Raw genomic sequence first — 14,878 nt, forward strand, 5'->3', positions numbered from 1 at the left:
AAGCCAGTTACTCTCAACCACCAAATCTCATAATCATGGTAAATCCATGATATTAAAAGTGGATGTCTGTTCTTTTGCGTTAAGACTTGTTCGATTATTTAGAAATAGACTGCCATATCAGTTTTTACTTAACAGTCTTGGTTTGGCTTTTCACCCTGAACCCTATGGCTTTGGCGTCAAAAAATACAGGTGGGTCTATACATGAAAGTTGAATTCATATCAGCTAGAATGAATTCAACTCAATATATTGTTACGACATGCCAATATAAATTAAGTTGCAAAATTTCAGCCCTCTAGGTATGATAGTTTTCAAGTGAGAGCAAAATCAAATTTTTATTGATTTCGACTACTTTTTTCACAACTTTATTTTGGCTGTCATTTGAAAACTATCATACTTAGAGAGCTGAAATTTTGCAACTTAATTTGTATTGTCATATTTCTGTCAGGAAAATCATGTTTCCCCTTCAAAAAACATTGTAGATGAATTTATAGGGTATATATATTCATCAATTTATGAATATTGTTGTGACCGAGCCTGAACGTTGCGCGATTCGAGCACCAAGAATCGCACATAGCGACCTTAGCAACGAGATCAACGACGTCATGGATGTTATTGTTTATGTTTAGTCTGGTTCTGTCAGCTGTTGTGAACAGTTGTGTTTACGTTCGAATAAAGAGTCCCAGTTCAAGAGTGATTTTCTATAAATAACGTGTTGTTATTTTTATTACCCGAACCTGATCATAACAATATTTTCAAACAATGTCAATGCAGAGTAGGATCATTGGTATGAAAAGTAAGATTATATGAACAAATCATAGTGAAGAAAAAAATTCTACCGAGATTTCTTCCAGATATCATGTCTGATTTATCGGGATTTCATCTAGATTCTACTCTGAAAACCTGCTAGATTAAAAAAATCTCGCTAGTTTTCAGGTACTTTCTCAGGGCCCGTATCCAGGACGTCTATGTATGTTTTATTATGTGGAGGCAGTTTTGTTTTGTGGTTGACAGTATGTGTATGTCGTCTACATAGTGTGTGGTTCGGTATTTTTGACGGTAAGCGCAAACTTAATTGACTGTCATCATATAAGTCACGACAACGCTATTGTACGCAAAATTGCTAGGAAACTTTTAAAAGTTTAAAAACACGTCCTTCGCGTGAAATAATAGTATTATATTATAATTTTAAACTTTTTAACAGTTGGGATTAATATAGTTATTAAAAATAAAAATAACTAATTTTTTTATAGGTTAAGATATGCATATTTATTTAATTTTTAAGACGCAATTGTTTGCATGATTTGAAAACTGTAAATAAATGCACATATTAAAAAATGTTTTAATAATTATTTATCCCACATGTGTATTACTATATACTTTTAAAAGTTTGATAAGCAATATTATAATATATTATTATTTCACGCAAAAAGAAGTTTATCAAACTTCTAAAAGTGTTCTAGCATTTCTTCATTCAATATCGCAATTTTTGAATGAACTTACTCCGCGGTATTTGTTCTATAGCGTCGTCGTGACTTACACGACTCATGATGACGGTCAATTCAGCGAGCGCTTACTGTCACGTAAATCGATCCACAAACTTATATATATGTAGACGTCAACCACTACAACCACAAAACAAAACTGCCTCCACATACTAAAACATACATAGACATACAAGCGTCCTGGATACGGGCCCAGGAACGCTGCTACCAGGGTAGACTGCAGTTACACAGAAACTACCATCTCTAGCACATTGTACTTCTGGTTTCCAGTGTATTTTTGTTGTGAAGCAAAGAATACCTAGTTCGATAATCGATTTAGAATAATTTCGATGAGATCCGTGATTTACTTCAAGACAGTATAGTAAAATCAGCTGACTTCAGCGTCGTTCTCTGACTCTCTTTCGCGATACCGTCGCCGCCCGCAACACCACGCGTGCATACACCTTTCGAAAATGGCGCTTAACCTCTTGGTCAAAGTACACCCCGTAGTTTTATTTCAAATCGTCGACGCGTACGAGCGTCGAAATGCCGAGGCTCATCGTGTCATCGGTACTCTGTTAGGTAAAGATCTGTTAACAACGAATATCGTCGGAAACAAAGTGTTTTTTCTACGTGATGTTGTCGTTGAAAGGCAGCTTATGTTCACTGTCAGAGTGTGTTTATGAGCTCCAGGAAAAATGTCCGATTGCCGTTGGCAGTAATGAATTTGTTTTGCAGGAACCGTCGAGAAAGGTGTTGTCGAGGTGACGAACTGCTTTTGTGTTCCACACAAAGAATATGAAGACCAGGTTGATGCAGAACTCAACTATGCGATGGACTTGTATGAACTTAACCGTAGGGTCAACCCACAGGAAAACATTGTTGGCTGGTGGGCCACTGGAAATGAGGTAGATCAGTCGAATTGCATTCTTTTTACTCTAAACTAAAGGAGTAAATTCATTCATTTTTATGCATGCTTTGTCCACAGGTTACCAATCATTCCTTTGTAATTCACGAGTACTATGCTCGTGAGTGCAATAATCCTATTCATTTAACAGTCGACACAACATTGGAAGGAACTACAAGAATGGGTATCAGAGCTTATGTTTGTGTGAGACTTGGAGTACCAAACGGCAATACTGGATGCATGTTTACGCCAGCTAAAGTACAGGTAAGAATTTTATCAGTCTCATTAGCAGTAAATGTATTTTATGCAAATGTATATTGCTGTCTCTTTTCTAGGTTCAATGCTATGACCCTGAAGTTATAGGACTGCAATTGTGCGCAAAAACCATTGCTCAAGCACAAAGTGGCAAAACAAGTGGTATTGTGGAACCCATGATGGATCTTGCACAAATAGCTGAAGCTAGTTCAAAACTTGCTTCAATGCTTGATGGTGTACTTCAATACGTTGACGATGTATTGGCTGGAAAGACACTACCAGATAATCAGGTATTTTAATTATCTGCTTGTCTTCTTTTTTTTTTATAAAACAATCTTGATGTTCGTACTTTAATTTAATGTAGGTGGGCCGAGCTCTTTTGGATATGGTCAACTCTGTGCCTAAGATGAGCAGTGACCAATTCGATAACATGTTCAACAGTAATGTGAAGGATCTTCTTATGGTTGTTGCACTGTCACAACTTATCAAAGTACAATTGCAGTTGAACGAGAAGCTCACTTTGTTAACTACATCATGAATAAAAAAGAGTATTCAATTTGTTATTTCTTTGCTTGGTAAAACATCTGGAAGCATAAGGAGAGAATAAATAATAAAACTTGTCTTAAAACGTTAGTATTTATTATTTTCATCAAACAGTTGCAGGTAATAGGTATATAAAATTGTGAAGAATAAATGATACCAAAATTGAATACAAATATATAAATTGCGCGTATCTCGTTTTTATACAGTGTAAAGCCACTTCAAATAGCAAGTAAATGATATATTCAATAAAATTAAAAATATATATATGTAAGAAGCCTAATGCTAAATAGTATTTGATGTTTCATCTTTTTTGTTGTCTATGAGATTAACCCAGTCAGGTACTCTATTGTATTCAAGATAATTTTCTTTCGAAATGCACCTTGATGGTAGATCTGCTATTCCAAAGATTGCACCTCCCAACCATGCAGTATAATTTGGTTTGCTTGGTGCAGAATGAAATTTAAATGTCCTCACTTTTAATTTTTCTGCATATAATTCACTGTTTACTAAATGTAACAGTTCAGACTTTAATCTACTTGCAAAACCTTTTGCCATTGTAGTTCCTCCAATAAGTAAAATATTTTCTGCTAATTGTCGCCTTGTGTCAACTGGGCACTAAAATTGAATCAAGACATAGAATTGTTTTAATTTTACTTGAAATCAATTGAACTTGTTAATTTTATTGCTTTACCTTGATAAGAGCATCTAAGATCATAGTTGGTAAACTAAGATTATCATTGTCTCTTTCCCACAAAACTTCATATGCCTTTTCCCTGATGATGCCAGGAATTTCAAATGTCCTTGTAGTGTAATACTTGACACTTGGTGGCGGCGTAGGTGGATTATCTGTTTCTAACTTAGCAGAGCGCTCCATAGTTGTCACAAAACAAGTTTGCACTTTAATATCTTCTATCAGTTTCTCATTCAATTCTTTTTCTGATAATACATCTTGAAGACCTTTGCTGATGCATCTATAAAGTAATCATTATTAAATATTTGGATTGCTTAAGGTTTAGCATACGGTAATTATTTTTATTAAAATTACTTATGAACAGCCTTGCTTGCCAAAGGAAGGGCTTGCCATGCTTTGAGAATGGGCACACCCTCGAATACTGGAATAAGAGTTGCTTCTTCATAACCAACATCTAATACCATAGCGGTATCCATTCCTAGTGTGCTGATGGTAACCAAGTGAGCTGGAAGGACCATCAATGATCCAACTTCAAAGTGCCTAAACATAACTTTTACCAAGGTGTTCCTAAATTTTGATGGAATCAATGGCGATTCCAAAATAACAATCCTAATGTCCTTTGGACTGATCACTGTGCGTCTGCAAGATAAATGAAAATAGTTGAGTATAAATACACTTTTTACTCAAGAAAATCAATAAAATAAAATTACTTGAAAAATATATAATGTAGAAATTCAACAAGGAGTTGGTACAAGTCGTCCTCATCTTTGTAACTGAAGATTTTCCTGAATTCTTTACTCTCCGGGCACTTGACTTCTGTTCTTATAATACCGCGAGGCGCAGCTTCACCCGCGTAACCATACCTAAATTACAACACAGAACGAAGAATAACAAACGATGCGGCTGCAGACTAAGCTCTGAAACTACAAATTTCCTTACTTTGTGTAGGCACTCCCAATATCAAAAATTATCACTTGCTTGTCCGAGATGTATCGTATTCCCTCATACCCGCGCAACATCTTTAATTTTGCTTTGTTTACCGATCATTTAAACAAGTATGAATAGACAAGCTTTTCTATTCATTATCCAAAAGTTTGGAACTTGCACATTTGTGTCAATGATTTTGGAGCAGTAGAGATCGTTGGACATCTCAGGTGCTGTTAGGTCGAAAATTTGCAAATGGCGGAGCAAGTATATATCAGTCGAGATAGGACTATAGGAGACCGACTGCACATGTTGTTATTGCTGTGTGGGAGTGAAGTTGTTGTTAACGTAACAAGTACGTTGCAATAAAAGATTTTCGATGCACTTTGCAATGGCGAAATACTCTTCTGGCTTAGGTAGTGCGTAACTGAAGCTGTTAATGTAGTACTCAATCTTTGTACGGAGTTCGGTTATACCATATAGCCGAAAGGTTATATTTTCGAATTTTCACGATTAAATATAAAAAGGTTTTGCAAAATGAGCTTTTCACGCTGTAAAGCTTTATTGCGATTAGTGAACATTTCTCAACGCAACGCCGAGTTTAATCACGACGTAAGTCAGCGATTCTATTGTAAGAAAATAATTTTTTCATCGGCATCACCAAATGAACTTAAAATCAAGCCTGAAAAACAAGAAAATGAGGAAGCTAAAAGCGATAAACGAATGAGGCGTAGAAGACAATTTAGATTACAAGAAACTTCTAATTATCTGTGTACAGAGAATGATCAGACTTTTAAAGATGCAAAACCTTTGAATAGGTTTTCAGAGTCAAAGGAAATCAACAGTTATGAGTGTGATCGGTTACAAGATGAAGAAGAACGCCAAATTGTTAAATTGGAGCCTGTTAGTAATGCTCCCAATTCAGAAAACTTGACTGTTTTAGCTCCTGCTGAAACAGAAGTATTAGATAGAGAGTCTAGTGCTGAAAATAAAGAAGTTGCAAGATATAAATTTATGGAAACTCCTCAAGGAACAATAAAGTACGACTTATCAAGTGATGAATTTAATATAGATAAATATATAAAAGAATTTAATGCTAGTATACCAGGACCTCTCGATGAATGCAACGAAGATATCTCTGACTTTGGTCCAAGTTTTCCACCTACATTCAACTTTGCTGCTTATGCAGACAAATCAGTTCTGATTCAGGAATATGTGAAACTTGGAGTAAAACTATACAAAATTGAAAAAGATCAGGACCATATGAGAGCTCTTCTCAGTGTAGATCTAGAAAAAGAACTGCCAATTTATATCCAATTTCTTCATGATTGTGGTGTGCCTGCTGACAGTTTAGGAGATGTTATAACGGAAAGTCCAATGGTTTTGAAAGAAGATTTAGATGACATGAAAACCAGAGTGAGATACTTGAGAGCTCATAATTTTGCAGTGCAGAGTATAGCAAGAATTGTGACAAAAAATCCATCGTGGCTCTTGTGGGCAACAAAAAAGATTGATGAAAGGCTGGGACATTTTCAAAATGAATTCAAACTGAACGGGCCTGAAGTACGATTTTTGGCAACAAAACAGCCAAAACTTATTACTTACAATTTTAAACATATCCGCGAAAACACGTTTGCAATCAGAGAAGAAATGGGATTCAGCAGACAAGAAATGAAGCTTCTATTATTGGATAAACCTCGTCTTTGGATGAATAGTATGTATATAAATATTGTCGTAGAATTATCATTAATTACATTATTTTATTTACATTATATTTTAATACATTTTCAGCTCGAAAAAAAATTGTTGACACATTTGACTATCTTCATAACACCATGAAATTGTCGCATCTAATGATAGCTTCTCAATCAGATGCTTTAACTTGTCGCAAAAGTCGTATAAAGAATAGACACGAATTTCTCGTTGAATTGAATAAGGTTCAATACGATCCTACGAAACCAGGGTACATTGCTCCAAAATCAATTGCAGTTGGGTCTGATGAAGAATTTTGTAGAGATATAGCAAAAACAGCAGTAGAAACATACAATTTATTTTTGAAAACGCGTTAATATAATATTGTTGCTTTACATATGTATATAAATAAATTTTGTTGTAAATACACTCAAGCAATTAAATTATACATTTGGAAATAGTTTATTTTATATCTTATATTCCCATATAAAAACTCTTGAGGTATTTTCGTATTTGGTTGGGACAATTTCACAATCACATTTATCTTCTCTATGTATAATACCATTATAAATGCATCTTCCAATTAATTATATAATTCGTGAAACGCGCGCGAATGAAAAATAAATGTGCAGCAATATAACGAAATCGTTAATGGAAGACTTGACGAAGTATCACATAAATAAAAACGGCGTTTCAAAAAGCTTGAAAGTTTTCGTATTCTAGAGATTCACTTATTTACAAAGTGCTATGAATAGTGTATGAATTTATATCGTCGATATTTCGCACAATGAAAATACATTGATTCGTTGTACAAAACAATCCATGAGACGCAAGAAACAAGTCTGACTATCAAAAAAATTTTAATTTTGACTAGGTAATTTTAACTGAGTTTACCCAGCTCCATTTTTTTCTGTATTGCCCGCACCGAATGATACAGAAAAGCATCTATAATACTGGCAACAGTGAAAGTGCCGCCTATAATAGCACACGTGTTCGTCATGAGATGACCGAGAGATTTCACGGTTTGCGTGTACTTCACCATCAATGGGCTTAACTCGTAGCTGAAGAAGAGTCCAGGCATACCCGACTCTCCGGAATATTGCTTTATACTTCGGGAATGTTTGGTGAGCGAAAACTGATTTGTGTGGAGAATCGATCCGTCCAGTCTCATAAACGTAGTAGGAACTATTTTTATGTAATGGTGGAACATCGTTGCTCCTGTAACAAATAGAATACCCCATTAATTAGGTCTCAGAATTATATCAGCTCATTCTCTTTGCTAAAAGTCGACAGACAGAGAGAATTCGAATTTGCCGCCGTTATGAGCGAGCTGTGCGCGCGCATTTTTCTTGTTTCTTTTCTCTCTCGCGCGTGCACATGCAGCTCGTCTTCAATATGGCGACTCCCTCATTCCAGTCGAAAATACAGTGCAAATAAATTTCGCTCACGAGCTGAAATAGTTCGAAATTAATTGGTTAAGAAGAATACATCACAAAACGTAAGCCGAGTAATGAGTTATAGCTTTACGAAGTCGAACCATCTAACATTAATTCTGTTTAGGTAACAATGCCAGTCGTTCCCGGCGGAGCTTATCAGCAGGGACCAACGTGTTTCGATAGGATGAAAATGGGTTTCACGATTGGTTTTTGCGTGGGAATGGCTTCTGGCGCACTTTTCGGTGGATTCACGGCACTAAGGTAGAGAATATTTGCATATTGTAATACCTTCCCAACGAACTTGCGAAAGTTTCGTAATAACAGTAAACGTTTTTTACCCAAAAAGAGTTCTATGCTATCACTGTTATGCATGATCAGTAATGGATTTCTATGTGTGGCCGTATGTACATACATGATGTCAACATACATGTATATCTTTAATTTAAGGAGTTGTACTGTTCAAGTTGTAATCAACGGTCAAACAGTGTAAAGTCAAACTAAACCTCTTTTGGGTAAATGAACTCTCTACTTTTGAAAGATGTATAAATAATAATAAATGATATGTTAGGCATGGCCTGCGAGGGAGAGAATTAGTGAACAACGTTGGCAAAGTTATGGTACAAGGAGGAGGGACTTTTGGAACATTTATGGCGATTGGAACTGGTATTCGATGCTAGTTATACACAGAAGACATTGTACATAATAATAACTATAGACTGTCTGGCATTGTAAAACTCCAGCGTATATTGTTGTTTTTTTTAAATAAAATAATTTTAAGAAGCAAGAGCAAGTGCACCTACCTTCTGAGGCAATTACTGTAGTGTTGTCAATGGGGTTAGTTTTCCCAGGAATATTTGTTCCAAAGCTTAAGTGTCGAATTCTGTGAGTTAAGTTGAATTGGGATGAAGAGTATGGTTGAACGTCATGTACTAAGATAAAATACATTTGATTTTTTTTTTTGAGTATGGCTAGAAATCATTTTGAGTATCCATTTTACGTCATCAAAGCTCTCTTACCATGCAGGTGATCTATTGTAATGCTGTCACCGGGTGCTATGTGAAAACTTCCTCCTACCCTGTTTACCTCCATAAAACCATATATTTGACATCCTTCCTTAAATGTCATTTCCCTTGATTTATCATTTTTACATTGTGCAAACCTCGAAGTATCGTGGACAGCCCATTTTCTTTTCCTGTACGCTTCTTTCACCTCCTCACATGTATTACAGCATCTGTTGATGAACAATTATTACTCATATCTCCTGTTCATAATACTTTGCATCATTCACTTACTTTATACCAAGCTCTTCGCTTGCAGCTCCATAACAGTCGCCACATTTTGCAGTTGCATTTTCTGCTGGCTAATTTCAACATTGTTAAACTTTAACTCACTTTCAGCATACATTTTTTAATGAAACAATGTCAGTGTACTGTACCTTTTCAGTTGTTTTCTTGGGATCCGCAATACCTGGTTAAAAAGTTAATCTTTGATTACAGATTGCAAGTCATACAAAAGCTTGATATTTTGGAGTAAAAAGCATTGAATGTACCTGTCTTTTTAGGATCTTCTATAGGCTTTCCATCAAGATCCAACCTCCTCTTGAAAATATTATGCTGTATTTCTAAATGCGTCTCCCCTGTCGTGTCCATAGCATCTATCGACAACACTGCAAGTAGAAAGCACAATGTTAATGCGAAATTTTTTTGAAAAATAGCAACAAACAAAAACTAACTGTCACAAGCTATGGAAGAAATCACAATGTCCAGATTGATTTTCAACTTGGAGCCTCTGGAAGTGTCGACGAACAGCTCTTCCTTCATACTCGGAGTCAAGTAGTCGTTGACTTCGGACAGAAATAGCAGGATCATGATGATGGAGCTGATGATCGTCACTGAAAAAGACGAAAGGCAGCATTGTCATTGTTGTTGCTTCACATTAAAAAACAAAAGAGTAATAGCATTCGTGAAAGTGTCTATTTCTCAATGAATTTTGGGACTCATCGCCGACTAGTCAAAATCAGCACGAGATAAGCGCTTTGACAACAGAATCCAGTCAAACTCATCGCCCGGATAAACGAATCTTCGTCGCGATGTCGAGCCGGAAGATCGACTGACAGTCGCTTGACGTTTGAGGTTAATCCCCATACGAGGAAGACAGACTCACCGACAGCTCCGCCGTAGGTTTTAACGCGGAAGTCCTCGAGGGTCTTGGGGTAGGCGTCGAACTGACGCAGCCTGTCCGGGATGCTCATATTCCTCGGGGCATCCGCGCACTTCCCAGTTCCCGGTGGCAGACCGCGGCTTTCAGAAAATAAATAATCAAACGCGCACACTGCTGCGGCTATACAATGTGTGCTCGTGTATGTGTATAATAATATATACCTATAAAGAGCAAAAGTTCCCCCTCGTGGTGCGCGCGAGTGTCGTGGCACAGCACACGCGCAAGCGCTCTCGCCACCTGCTATCAGCGAGTAGGTGTATACGCGATATATGTAGGTGTATATATATATATATATATATATATATATATATATATATATATATATATATATGTATGCGTTATGTCGTGTGCCACGGGGGAGGATGTGGCCCCTGTTATTCTATAAGTAAGTATACACTACTTTACTACGAAGCCTTATTACCGGCTTGATTATTGCCGAGAGCTTTTGTCGTGACTTTATTTAGATACGCGTAGGCGGGTTGTTGACTCGGCGGTTGTTGGGGCGTTAATGGATTTTGCGGGATTGATACATGAAGATTTGAATTTGTCTGGTTTGATTATTATTGTATACGTTTCTTTTGTTTTACTGCTATATGCGAATTGTACCGGTTGTTTATCGCAGCATGTTGAAGTTTCGCAAGGCATGCATACAAGAGAATTTTATGTGCTTTTTTATCTTATCGAAAAAGAACTCGTCGTCTTTCAAAGTAAAAGACCAAAAGCGCGGTGGGTAGAATAAACGATTACATGATGTATTGAAAAAATATTTTAATTCAAAGCGTAGGAATACTTGCGATTAAAAGCGCCATGTAGTAATTTTTTTCGTCGCATTTTATTAACAATATGCACGAAGTACCAAATATACAAAACATTTTCAAATCGAACTCATTTATTCATTTTTTTTTTTTTGAAATAACACGGCGGTTCGGGGTTCCGTTAGAGTCTGTATTTAAACACTTTAAAACTTGGACGTTTTTATCAAAGGTGTGAAAGATCGGCAACAGCTGCACACTTGGTAATTTATTTATAATGATTGGTAAGTATAAGAACCACATGGTGATGGGCATTTTCATAGTTGCAAATCAAACCAACGGCTCATTTGTTGCTTTTAGCAGAAATGAACTTTTAGCTTGAAATTACTTTCGAAGAAAATTTTCCGAATGATTATTTACATATTATTCTTTAGTAGACATCTATAAATGCAGATTTAGCTCCGCAAATCAATGGCCAGAAGTGAGACAACATTATGCGCGATGATCTTCATTCCCAACTTCTCAGCCGCTTTCTTCGCGTGCAGCGATGTGAACAAGTCGTAGGCCACGTCGACGAATCCATTCTTCTTTCCCCAGTCGATGGCTTCTCGTATCAGAGCCGTGGCCAATCCCTTCCGAGTGTGATTTCCATGAACGTGAAGGTGTCTGAACTGCAGCAGTTTTTTAGCCTCTGGAAAGGTGTTGAAAACGATGGTTTTATCGAGACCATAGGTATGGCGCGAGAGATTATGTCCCGAAGAGTCTTGGATCTGATGGAAAGCTTCGCGAACTTGTCCGACGATTTTGTTCCTTTCTCGATGAACGGCCACCACTACCAGGCACGGGTTGTTCGCAATCATGTGCTCCTGGATCGCTTTGACGCAATCCTTCATCAATTCTATTTCTTCCTTGGAAATGCTGTTCTCGTGCTTGGAGATGAAGCTGCTGTGAATCGTCTCTTCGTGAATGTAATTTCGTTTTTGCAAATCAACTATTTCACGCGTTTCCCCTTTCTCTGCCTCGCGAATCGAGTAAACTTGTTCTTGAAGCATCGTAGGATTTTTCCGAGATAAGTAGTCTGATATTTTCTTCAGCCTTGAGTGACACTGCGGAGTAGAATAGTATACTGCGTTTCGATCGATTTTCAGAGTAAGCTATACACATATTCGGTATAGGAATCCCTGGTAGAAACTTAAAGAGCTGATTCGCTATCGGTTGGCCAAATCCGAACTCAGAACTCGACTGGGTATAGGAATCATTACTAGCCGCTGAGATTCTTGGAGACCTGCACATTGTCCATCATCTTCGAGCAGAACTTACACCTACGCACACCGCAACCCACGAAGCGCATTATTAAGCCTAACATTTTTTCCCATAATAAACACCTGGACAACATTTTTTAGAGTTCCGGGTGACCTGAACAACACTCACGGTGAACATTCACGTATACATCAACAATCATATTCTATAGATTTATTATAGGTATATCACAAACCGAAATTATAAATCACTATAATAGTATAAAAATATTATAACCTTAAATTACTACATTTTAAATTTTCCCAAACCGATGGTTAAATGTTGGCTAATATTCATGATAAGCGTTGGCCAACATTTTTAGCCAATTCTTAATTCACAGGCCATTTTGGTTGGTTTATTTTCTACCAGGGAATAGGAAAATTCTTTTCAACTTATCAACGTTCATGTGTTTTGTATACGTATTTGCGTGTATGCATTAATCACTGAGATATAAGAAAGGCTTACAAGGGTCTCACGCTTTGCGGGTCATGTATTTTGCTCAAACTTGGTGAGTAGCCTTTTTACTATTGAAATGAAGGCTCCTCGAAGGATCCTGTCCAATGGGCTTTTTTACGGGACCTACGGGGCCTTATATGTTATATATTACATCTTTAAAAGTCATTGAGATTCAAAGAGGGGATTTATTTCCATTATTTTAGATATAAGGCCCTGTAAGTCCCGTAAAATCGTCCATTGGACAGGATCCTTCGAGGAGCCTTCATTTCAATAGTAAAAAGGCTACTCACCAAGTTTGAGCAAAATACATGACCCACAGAGCCTGGTCTCCCGTTGTAAAGCTATGATGATTTTTGATTTTTAATCTTGATGTACGAATCTTGTATTTACGATGTACATAGTGTTCGTAAACACTGATGTAAATTATTTAGGACTGGATTATTTTATATGTTTAATGATATTTGAAGAGTCATGTATACTGCACGTACGAAGATTCTTTATTTTTCTTAGATAATAATATAGAAGAAGATTACGTGGTGGATGCACACAATTTTTTATTGCCGAAATTTAAGGAATTAATTATTGTTCAAAAGAAATCACTGCAAAAACTATGTCATAAAGTCTTGAAAAGTCAATGATTAAATGGAAACTGCTCGAGATGTACTAGACGAAATGAATTGTTTGTATAATCATATCTCCTATATTATCATGCAACAAACTCTTTATTATCTTTTTTCCTATGCGCTGATTATCATTTCGTCTTTACGTTCCAAGATGAAGATTTGGTGTATCGTTATGCAGCATAATAAAAACAATATATTTTTCGTACAACTTCATTGGTTTCTGTTGACAAGCCACGCCTTTTAATGTCATTGTTCTGTTTAACAGAGGTTCTTTTTTCCTTACGTTCATAATAATTTTTTATTTGATTCATAAAACATTTGTGTATTATATAGATATTCAGTCGTATGAAAAAAGAAAATAATAGATTTTCAAAGGTTGAATTTTTAGTATAGACCATAGAGCTTTGATTCGAAATTAGGATTGTTAAATCTGACCTTTTGGATATATAAGTATTTGATAAAAGCAAACAATCACTTTTCAAAAACATCTGGATTTTTAGACAGATAGCTTGTTCAAACTATAATTCGATCCGGACATCGACGTTAAATAATTGCTATTTTTCGACGAACTTTTCTCGTTTTTATTTTTATTTTACTTTTCGACAACTGCAGTGAGGCATATACAATTTTATAATATACTATTGTGCTTTACAATATAAAAAAGTACCACTCTTTGAAAATACAAATTTTTATTATTACACTTTATTATTACATCGCTATAACAATCCTAGTAAAAGTAAATTGTAAAATAATTTTTTTTTAACAATTAATATTATTTATATATTATATGGACTTTTCATTATTTCTGAAATTCAGATGCATGTATATTTTTAATTGTTAAAATCTATTGCCATAAAGGATATCACATTATGTGGCGTTGCGTCTGCACAAACTGGTTTTTGTCAACACAGAGGAATTTTAAGTGTAGTACTTGTGTAGCTCTTCAGAATTTTTCAGCAATATTTGCGCTCATTAAAATGATTTCCAAGCATGAAAACCAGGTCACGTAAAATTTGAGATGATTATGTGTTGTGTGTTTCAGATATCGATTTTTTTCTTTGATGGAATTTGAAGGATCTAGTATGAGTGATCCAACAATTTTGTTGCTTTCCCGATGAACGGCCACTAGACACGGGACACCTGTTAGTAAATATTCCAGTAATGCCAGCACATCACTCTCTAAAATTTCCTTCTCCTTTGGCGAAAACTCATTTACATGTTGGGATATGTAACTCTGGTGAAACGTCTCTTTGTATAAATAATTTTCCTTGAGCAATACTAGGACGTTTTGCACCTCATTCTTATCTGCTTCTCGTATAAAATAATTTTCGTTTGACATTCTGTTAATTTTCGTGACTGTCGTGACTCCAAGTATAACATACACTCTACTTATAGAATTAAAAGATAGTTACGAAAAAGAGAGAAACAGCTATTCGATCGTGTACTACCTAACCACGATTGCAGAGACTTTATAGCAAAGCGCCATTTTCATCAGATGATCACATGACTGTTGCTTTGACATAGTTGATTTAAATATTTTCAAATCAAAGATAGCTGTATTAAACGTCATACGAGTAAATCAAGCTTAAATATCTTCG

General features: G+C 36.0%; 5 protein-coding genes across 7 annotated transcripts; 3 read left to right on the plus strand and 2 right to left on the minus strand.

Moving 5' to 3' along the window:
- Positions 1–620: 620 nt before the first annotated feature.
- Positions 621–3,277, plus strand: LOC100114194 (eukaryotic translation initiation factor 3 subunit F-1). 3 transcript variants are annotated; one of them, XM_031928404.2, is made up of 5 exons: positions 621–785; positions 2,221–2,390; positions 2,471–2,653; positions 2,725–2,934; positions 3,009–3,277. In XM_031928404.2, exons 1-5 carry the CDS (start codon positions 761–763, stop codon positions 3,180–3,182), a joined length of 762 nt encoding a protein of 253 aa, XP_031784264.1. In that variant the 5' UTR covers positions 621–760; the 3' UTR covers positions 3,183–3,277.
- Positions 3,262–5,028, minus strand: Arp11 (actin related protein 11). The gene is made up of 5 exons (NM_001190746.1): positions 4,818–5,028; positions 4,589–4,741; positions 4,233–4,517; positions 3,879–4,158; positions 3,262–3,802 (listed from the first exon to the last, which is right to left on the minus strand). The coding sequence occupies exons 1-5, from the start codon at positions 4,895–4,897 to the stop codon at positions 3,470–3,472; spliced, it is 1,131 nt and encodes a 376-aa protein (NP_001177675.1). The 5' UTR covers positions 4,898–5,028; the 3' UTR covers positions 3,262–3,469.
- Positions 5,029–5,045: 17 nt separating this feature from the next.
- On the plus strand, positions 5,046–6,950 carry LOC100114274 (transcription termination factor 3, mitochondrial). The gene is made up of 2 exons (XM_008206227.4): positions 5,046–6,516; positions 6,594–6,950. Exons 1-2 carry the CDS (start codon positions 5,340–5,342, stop codon positions 6,869–6,871), a joined length of 1,455 nt encoding a protein of 484 aa, XP_008204449.1. The 5' UTR covers positions 5,046–5,339; the 3' UTR covers positions 6,872–6,950.
- Positions 6,543–10,349, minus strand: LOC100114306 (endoplasmic reticulum-Golgi intermediate compartment protein 3). Its single transcript, XM_031928515.2, has 8 exons — positions 10,094–10,349; positions 9,663–9,821; positions 9,480–9,596; positions 9,366–9,397; positions 9,223–9,290; positions 8,947–9,161; positions 8,731–8,859; positions 6,543–7,712 (listed from the first exon to the last, which is right to left on the minus strand). Exons 1-8 carry the CDS (start codon positions 10,179–10,181, stop codon positions 7,375–7,377), a joined length of 1,146 nt encoding a protein of 381 aa, XP_031784375.1. The 5' UTR covers positions 10,182–10,349; the 3' UTR covers positions 6,543–7,374.
- LOC103315769 (reactive oxygen species modulator 1) lies at positions 7,842–8,893 on the plus strand. The gene is made up of 3 exons (XM_008206226.4): positions 7,842–7,992; positions 8,055–8,191; positions 8,499–8,893. The coding sequence occupies exons 2-3, from the start codon at positions 8,061–8,063 to the stop codon at positions 8,605–8,607; spliced, it is 240 nt and encodes a 79-aa protein (XP_008204448.1). The 5' UTR covers positions 7,842–7,992; positions 8,055–8,060; the 3' UTR covers positions 8,608–8,893.
- Positions 10,350–14,878: the final 4,529 nt, after the last annotated feature.

This window comes from Nasonia vitripennis, chromosome 4 (genome assembly GCF_009193385.2).
Source record: "Nasonia vitripennis strain AsymCx chromosome 4, Nvit_psr_1.1, whole genome shotgun sequence".
Taxonomy (NCBI): domain Eukaryota; kingdom Metazoa; phylum Arthropoda; class Insecta; order Hymenoptera; family Pteromalidae; genus Nasonia; species Nasonia vitripennis.

What these genes read in the sequence shown, in the direction of transcription:
- LOC100114194 (XM_031928403.2), top strand. Translation starts at nt 761, where the DNA reads ATGTCAATGCAGAGTAGGATCATTGGTATGAAAA. An exon ending in GGTGGGCCACTGGAAATGAG is followed by an intron (nt 2,391 to 2,470) that starts GTAGATCAGTCG and finishes CTTTGTCCACAG; the next exon opens with GTTACCAATCATTCCTTTGT. An exon ending in AGACACTACCAGATAATCAG is followed by an intron (nt 2,935 to 3,008) that starts GTATTTTAATTA and finishes AATTTAATGTAG; the next exon opens with GTGGGCCGAGCTCTTTTGGA.
- Arp11 (NM_001190746.1), bottom strand. Translation starts at nt 4,897, where the DNA reads ATGTTGCGCGGGTATGAGGGAATACGATACATCTCGGACAAGCAAGTG. An exon ending in GCAAGCAAGGCTGTTCATAA is followed by an intron (nt 4,159 to 4,232) that starts GTAATTTTAATA and finishes ATTACTTTATAG; the next exon opens with ATGCATCAGCAAAGGTCTTC. An exon ending in TCTTAGATGCTCTTATCAAG is followed by an intron (nt 3,803 to 3,878) that starts GTAAAGCAATAA and finishes ATTCAATTTTAG; the next exon opens with TGCCCAGTTGACACAAGGCG.
- LOC100114274 (XM_008206227.4), top strand. Translation starts at nt 5,340, where the DNA reads ATGAGCTTTTCACGCTGTAAAGCTTTATTGCGATTAGTGAACATTTCT. An exon ending in ACCTCGTCTTTGGATGAATA is followed by an intron (nt 6,517 to 6,593) that starts GTATGTATATAA and finishes ATACATTTTCAG; the next exon opens with CTCGAAAAAAAATTGTTGAC.
- LOC103315769 (XM_008206226.4), top strand. Translation starts at nt 8,061, where the DNA reads ATGCCAGTCGTTCCCGGCGGAGCTTATCAGCAGGGACCAACGTGTTTC. An exon ending in GGTGGATTCACGGCACTAAG is followed by an intron (nt 8,192 to 8,498) that starts GTAGAGAATATT and finishes ATGATATGTTAG; the next exon opens with GCATGGCCTGCGAGGGAGAG.
- LOC100114306 (XM_031928515.2), bottom strand. Translation starts at nt 10,181, where the DNA reads ATGAGCATCCCGGACAGGCTGCGTCAGTTCGACGCCTACCCCAAGACC. An exon ending in CCAAGAAAACAACTGAAAAG is followed by an intron (nt 9,291 to 9,365) that starts GTACAGTACACT and finishes TGTTGAAATTAG; the next exon opens with CCAGCAGAAAATGCAACTGC. An exon ending in TACAATAGATCACCTGCATG is followed by an intron (nt 8,860 to 8,946) that starts GTAAGAGAGCTT and finishes ATTTTATCTTAG; the next exon opens with TACATGACGTTCAACCATAC.